The following is a 7,648-nucleotide window of genomic DNA, read 5'->3' as shown; positions in this document are numbered from 1 at the left end:
TGTGTCAGCAGAGCTGGAGGAGCCTTTCCCTCAATGCTGTGCTGCATTTCTGGGCTCTGAATAATCGGTGGAAATATCAGCGCCGTAGCTTCAGATGGCGGAGTCCCGTCAGTCTGTTGCCGCTTCAACATGTTCCGTAGTGAAAAGACAGAAATATCGCAGCAACAGTTGTGATTCATAATTTCTAGCTACGAGGTTAAAAACAACACTCAGTTCCCTTTTTGCTGGGATTAAATAAAAACGGGACAGAAGACTGGGAATGATTATTTTTTTCCACCTGTTTATTTTTTTAAAATTTTATTTACTTTGATAAGTAAAAATGTTACCCTGCCCATGCTACTCAATTTAAATTATACTTTTTTTTAACCCAGTTTTCTCACTCTTGGCCAAGGAAAAGCCTTGAGACAACATAAAATGTTTATGTAAATCAATTAGTAAAGTTCTGATTTATTTATTTGTTTATTTAAATAAAGTAATATAATTTTTGTCTCCCATTTTATCCGAATAAGATATCTTCATTATAAGGTTACGGGGCGTTCAAAGATAGTAAACTAAAAATCTATATGACTGGAAAGCGGACTAATTAAAAATTACTAAATAAATAAAATCAGTTTAATCAGTCACGAAGAATCCAAGTAATGATATGTGAAACACCTTCCTCTGAGTATCCCTCCCCCCCAATCATTCTCGGTTGTCGTCTCCGGAGTTCATTTTTCCCACCGGCCCTGAAGGCGGCGCCTCTGAGTCCGCCTCTGCGCTCCTGCAGGGAGGCTCGGAGCGGCCGCTGACTGGCTGCGTGGGGAGCCGGTGTGGGCGAAGCGGAGGACTCTCCTATAAAACCCGGGATCCCACGGACAGGCGCGCTCGTCTCTCCCAGACAAGAGTCGCGTTTCCCTGCCTAACAGCTGCTTCGTCCCCCCGCCACAGTTCGGAAAGGAACCGAGAATCCCTCCACAGCTTCCACAGAAAAGAGAGCTCCGTATATGGTTGTGACTGACGCTCCAGCAAGGATGTCCCGGACCGACGAGGTGCACCGCATTACGGAGAATGTCTACAAGGTGAGCCGGTTCGTGTTGTTCGGGACACCTGCTGCACCTGGGCGGATAATTACAGGAGGGGAAGTTCGCTGTTGGTCAGGTCTCTTAGAAGTCTCAGTACTTTAAAGCGAAAATGAAGTTATTTAGTTATCAAGCAGACTCTACCTCAAACAGGAGAGTTAATGATGAAACGGTAAAATAAAAGACGTGGTCTAGAAAAGGGGCTAAAACGTTTAAGTCGTCAGAGTTGTCTAAATTGAACGAGTCGATCATTTTTAACTAAACTGATGAATGCGGCTGCTGCTGTGTGGAATATTTTAACCCTGATGTGCTTCTGGTTTTGGAGGATTTTTAGTAAAAAAAAAAAAAAAAGTAAACCTCCTCGGTGACAGGATGCTTCAGGGCAGCTCAGTTCGACATATTTCAGAGCAGCACAGAAAACTCCTGCTCAGTTACCTGCCTAAAGTTACCTGATTTCTGAATTTTGTGAATTCCTGAACAAGAACCCTTCCAGTTTTCATTTCCTCAGTTGTTTTTATGTTTGGAAAAGCAGAAAGGGATTTATTTGGTAACAATAAGAGATGTTGGTGTAATCCATTCTGTCTGGTAAAAACATCAGGTCTTCCTCTGCTCCTTCATTGGCTTCCTCTAACACAGAGCTCCAACTCAAGCAGGGAGCAGGACTTGTGATCGCGAGGAATTTCTCCTGATTCTCACTTTACTCAGCTCCCCATATGATGCAGATCTCAGACATGGAAACATGACAAGTTTCTGTTATGATGTGAGGAAAGCTGTCACTGCTCCACACGCCTCCTCACTCCGACCGGCTCTGGGCAGACAGTCGGAGCTCCTGGTACGGGTGGGGGGAGCGGGGTGGTGGTATATCTGGGTTCTCCTCCTCAGCTTGCTTGGTTATGCAATGATGCTGCTGAGATAATAATGGGAGTAATTTCAGCATACATCTGAATGGAAATACGATTTCAGTAGAAGTCCCAAGATGTGTTGACCTTTGGAGGGTGTTTGGGTTATGAAGTCAAAACAGTTTGATGCTGAAGAATGTAATTGGACCAATCAGGGTTTTTTTGATAGTTTTGTTTCTTGACATGCTGATTGGGATTTGTCTGGATCCAAATGTATTCATTTGTTTATTTTTTACTACTGGGTATTGTGGAAGTTCTTAGTTTCTTAATTTGACTTTAACCAATAAGAACAAACGAATCTGAGCTGATCCCAGTTGATTTGGAGCATCTCTGCATTACTTCTGATATCTTTCAGGGTTTTGTAGGACAACAAAAATGACATTTTAAACGCAGCTATTTTTTTTAGAACCGTTTTCAGCATGAATAACTAAAGTAATGGAGGTAATAATAACATTTAGCTATTAGCTATTATTTACCTAACAGTTTGCAGGAAATGCCTCCATACATATGCAACAGATGCAGCATTAGGGGTGGTGGGGAAGGTTTTCCTGTCATGGGCAGCCGAGCCACTGCCAGTTTGACCCCCTGCTGGTGTCTGATGGTAACGGCTCAATGCTCACCGGCGTGGCATTTGGTGCCGCTGCGCCGAGCTCCCCCTTCCTCTTCCTCCCCAGGGGTCTTTTTGAGCCGTGTTTGGAGAAACTAACTGGTCTTTATTAATTCATTAAAAGCGTGGAGGATGGAGAGGCGCAGAGGTGCCAGCTCCCATTAGGTAACACTCATGTCTGTTTCTCCTTGGAGGGAGGTGAGACATTGGCAAACATCAGCAATTAAATCAGGCAGCATTAAGATGGGGATCAGAGACGTTAGCTGCACAACATCATCCTACAGAACACTCTGTACTCATGGGATATACTGGTTGTATAACCTTACTGGCCCAGTTTCCAATGATTAAATAAATATGATTAAAATATTCATGACTGCTGTAAAAATTACAGTACTCAGTATCTATTAATTTGAGCCAAATCTAAAACAAGAAGTTTTCATAGTAGCATTTTGCAGAAGATGGTAATGGTCACTCTGCCAGAGTGTGTCTTTTATAGATTATTTTTTTTATTTAAAAAAAAAAAAAAAAGTATAATCTGGTTGTGTTTGGGGAGTCCAGATTTAAATAAAGTCTGTCCAGCATCCTTATTTGCCTTGCTCCCACCTATTCCAGGCGTCGTCCAGTAACCCTGCATGAGGAGGGCTCTGCCTTGTTTCCTGTTTGTTGGACCGTTAACTCTCAGAAGCAACGGCAGAGGACTGAAGCCCGAACCTCCTCCTCTGCTGCTGAAACAGAAGCTGAATGTAAATTTTGGATGACTCACGCTGGTGAATGTGTGGGGGCAGTCATTCCTGTCGTGCGCAGGAGTGTGTGTTTGTGTGTGTGTGTGTGTGTGTGTGTGCGTGGCCATACAGTATCTGCTCTGTAACGGCACGCCGGTTCAGAACGCACAGACTCCAGGTCACCTGGGACGGTGACGGAGAGCGTCCCTGTGGATTCGGGTTGTGGAAGTTTGGGATGCGTTGATGTGGGTGAAGTGTGTCTCCTCAGGTTTGTTGTGGCTGCTGAACAAATGGCGTCTGCGTGTTTGTCTAGCAGTGTGTTCGGCTGAGTGCTATAATCCCAGCAGTGCTGCGGATCAGGATGGTGAATTAAGCTCGAGGTGACGCTGCCTCCATTGTTCAGAGTTAGCACTGGATTATACACACATCAGCAGGTCAGCTCATTGATTTCAGAGCTTTTTGTTGAATGTTTCGTGTGCTTTCGTCCAGTTTTCACCACCATATTTGGAAAAGAGTTTACCCATCTTCGTCATTCTTTATAAAAGCTGCAGTTTGGGTAAAAATAAAAGAATCCATCACTGTTATTGGCACTTTTTGCTTAATCTTCTGGCAATTTAGGCAGATTGAATTGTACATAACTTCAAGAAGACACAATTCATCTCAATTCAGTGTGCTGTCTGGGTTTTCTCCCATTCACTAGGATTCGTCCTGCAGAATTTCAATTAGGAAAATCGACGAACAATGAAGTCGGTTTTCTGTATTTTTCATTAATTTTTTTTTTTTTAGAATTGTAGTCTGCCTGTAGTTTTAGCAATGGTAGCGGAGGAAGTGAACGAAGCTGTTCAGTCTGTGTTGGTCACGCTTCCAAATGTTGAATAAACATTACGGTCACCTTGTTCAGATTGGCACTCCTCTCTTCACAGTGGAGGATGGTTGTTTACAGTACAGGACATTTCCTGGATGTGTCATAGCGTTGAACTGGCACATTACGACAAACGTTAGCAATTGGGTAAAATTTAAAAGCTCAACAGAGTCCACTCCTCCAGGAAGAGAGCAGATCCTCTGCACGAAGCAAAGTGTAGAACAACTGGCTGATTTTTATCAAGCTAGCAAGGGTCCAAATTAAACTGACCCATTTGTCTTAAACCAAACTACCCATTTAAGTTTCAAAGTGAAAGTCTATATCCATCATCTTGTTTAGCATTGATGCTTCCCTCCAAGCTGCCCAGACTTCTCACTCCTCAGCCGCCTCCTCCGGCTCTTTACCGAGACGTTCCAGTCTCCTCAAGCTGAGAGACTTGATCTCTCGACTCTGTCATGACTCAGTCTCCTTCTGATCAAATGGGCTTCCAACAATCTCACGTGGGAGGTGACCGGGCGGCTTCTGGACCAGATGACCCGACTACTTCAAAGGCTCCTTGTGGAGAAGCAGAAAATCTATTCAAAGTTACAAATGACTGAACTCAACCTTCGCCTGATCTCTGAGCCAAAACAACTTCCCAACTCGTTCTTATGGGTTATTATTGCCTGGATCAGGTTTTGGTCTGCTTTTTGTTTTGATTCAGGATCCCAGGCCTCCATTTTCTATGTCAGCTTATCCATCGGTGTGGCCTTGATATGCTTACAGCTAACAATGTCCTACAGTATGGCACACTGTGATGGAGGAATTATGCAAAAAATGTGTTTTTGCTCCAACTGTATTTAAGACCCACATTGAGGGCCGACCTTTAATGTTTAAATTTCAGATTTATTCACATTTACTCCCAGAAATTAGATGAGATTTCAATAAAAAGTTTGAAAATTTCAGGAAACGTGCATTTCTGGACCTTTAACAAACACAAATGTGTCTCTTAAGAATAATTTCTAGTTGTTTCAACAACGTTCCTCAGCTGAAGCTCTGGATGCTTTGCTCTCTGTTTTCAGAGCTTATCTCTGCCCTTGTGAATGGACACCATTATCAGTGTACCGCCTGTATTATGTGTGCAGGTGTACAGTGTCTGTGTGTCCTGATGGTATATGGGTAGCATCCTCCAGTGATTGCAGTCATGAGTAAATATTGCTGTGTAATGACGTCTTGTATCTGCTACGGCAGTTTTCCTCCAAACCTGTTTGTTCTCTGGGGAGGGATTTTTCTCCAGTGTTTGTTTGCTGTGTGTGTGTGTGAGTAATTCTACTGAACACTTTATCCCCACAGTCATGCAAGCACAATCTGCTCAGTCCTCCCTCCTTCTCGTCTCGAAGTCACACAAGCAGAACATCACTCCCAATAAAAACGACTCTCTTCTGCTGCATAGCAGGGCTTCTGGAGCTTCATTGTCTCATTGTTTTGTTTTGTTCCCCCTCACATATTGTTGTGGAGCTCTGAAGCTCTCGGCCAGCTGCTGTTGGAGGCAGAGCGCCGCAGGTGAGCGCCGTGGCATCTGTTGGGGCCGGCGCTGCGTCAGATTGATGGAGGGAGGGAGGAGCTTTTGATAGAGGGCTCCATCATCATCCTCATCATCATCATCCTCCACAGTCTTTCGCTCTGACAAGATGTATTCTGGCGTCCCCGACTGGCAGAGAGCCTCTCCTGTCTGGGGTTGCGTGAGGTGAAGCCTGTAGCCTGTGCGCTCATCTGCAGCGCAGTCCAAACGCTCCGCTCAGGCAGACATTTCTCCAGTGTAATGGCTTGAAACCAGTGGGCTCTCTTCTCTTGATTAGCTACGGCGCTTTCTCCTCGGTTGTCTGTGCCCGGAGCGTCATGGCCGTCTTTGTGCTCCTGTCCCTGCAGAGAGCCCCGTGCCCGCCTACTTGGGGGAGGGCGGGAGGGGCTCCAGGGTGTGTTCCAGCTTTGAGCTTCGTCAAAGCTGATCTTTGGACGGCGGCAGCGTGCGAGCATCACGGTGACGCTCTGCGATGATGCTCTGCGATGTGGGGAATATGCTTGGGTTATGCAAGCGGAGGAAACATGAAGCATTGCTCTCAGATGACATGGAATCAAATGAAATATTTAATGATTTTTTAGGTCACTCCTTCCAGCTTTTTTCTTTTTCTTGGATGGATGAATGTTGAGTGATCTGTAAAAGAAAAGTTTGAAGATTTAAGTTTTTGTTATTGTTTTAATGCCTTTTTGCAGGCCTGTCGGGGAACTGCCACGATAACAAATTGTCCCAGAAATTATTGCGATAAATAATAATATTGTTGTTTTCGAGAATATTTTAATGTAATATATTGATAATAATGGAAGTACACCCTCTGAAAGACCAATAAGCTTTAATTTCTAAGGAAAATTCAACACTAGAACTGGAAGACACGCTCAATATCAAAAAATAAATAAAACAACAAATCAAATGGATGCTGCAGTCTCTGAACGAAACTGTCTGTCGGAAAAGAGGCTGGTTGACATCAACGTACCAGACTGAAGCCTAGAAAAGGTCCGGTCTGTTATTCCTGGTTAATATTTTTTCCTATCACATTAATGAATCCTCCCAGTGTAGAAAAATTACACTAGGAAGCTGTGTTAAGCTTAAAATAATCCACCTCTAGTAATTTAGTTCCAAGGTTTAATCTACCCTGGAACTGTTAGCTAATAAATTGCCTTTTAATGTGGAGGATTTTTGGACAGGAGTCACTCGGGACAGCCCTGAAATAATATGAAGGAACATTTTAGCAGTTTTGAAAGTTATGTTTTTGTATCCCTTTATATCTGTAGCCATGTCGTGTGTAGTTGTTATGGGTGCAACTTTCCACTTTTTTTTTTCTATCTTTTTCCTAATACTTTGCATGTTTCTATTGGGTCTATTTGTCCTCCCTTCCGGTGCGGTTTGTTTCTAAAGGGGCTCCAGCTGTGAAATATTGTAACGTTTAGCCCATCATTTGTCAGAACACACGAGGCGCAAGGAACAAAATGTACCAACTCGCCTTTCTGGCGTTCTGGAGGCAGCAGCCCTTCACAGATGTGCGTTCATTAAGATTTCACTGACCAACAGCCTTCCTGCGCCCTACACACACACACACACACACACACACTCTAAGTGCTCACATCTGCAGCGTTTGTGCAGCACGTCGGCAGCCTTTAGCGAAGCGCTTATCAAACTCGAGCCGGTGGGAGGGTGAGGGGAAGAGGTGGATGCTGCTGGGTTTGCGGGAGGTTGGCAGAGGATGAAAGGAAAGTTACTTGGATGGCTCTTGAAGCTGAATGAAAGCAGGGCGAGGAGGGGAAGGTGCGGAGCTCCGGTCTTTTTAGACCGGCAGTGAGGAGGAAAGCCCTAAGAGGCAAACCGCAGTGTGTTTTTGAACTGAGCGTGGTGTGTCGCCGTGAAAAGCAGGAATGCACTCTTTTCTCTGCAGAGTTTCCTGACGAACACTTTGTCCTGCAGCCTC

The 7,648-nt window shown here is 44.3% G+C and overlaps 1 protein-coding gene across 6 annotated transcripts in view; it reads left to right on the top strand.

The window, feature by feature from the left end:
- The first annotated feature begins 741 nt into the window (after window positions 1-741).
- Window positions 742-7,648, top strand: part of LOC106915326 (BAR/IMD domain-containing adapter protein 2-like) — a 58,540-nt gene continuing 51,633 nt past the window's right edge. For 2 of the 6 annotated variants that reach the window (XM_088000902.1, XM_088000901.1), the window contains exon 1: window positions 743-1,058. In XM_088000902.1, coding sequence (XP_087857028.1) covers window positions 984-1,058 — 75 coding nt within the window. In that variant the 5' untranslated portion in view covers window positions 743-983. Of the gene's footprint in view, window positions 1,059-7,648 lie in introns of all 6 variants that reach the window. The other 4 variants (XM_088000905.1, XM_088000900.1, XM_014982843.2 and 1 more) reach the window with 3 other exon arrangements.

This window comes from Poecilia mexicana, unplaced genomic scaffold (assembly GCF_051168715.1).
Source record: "Poecilia mexicana isolate PSO_F unplaced genomic scaffold, ASM5116871v1 scaffold_19, whole genome shotgun sequence".
NCBI lineage: Eukaryota > Metazoa > Chordata > Actinopteri > Cyprinodontiformes > Poeciliidae > Poecilia > Poecilia mexicana.
The sequence above is the reverse complement of the archived record's forward strand: the minus strand, read 5'-3'. Positions and strand labels throughout refer to the sequence as shown.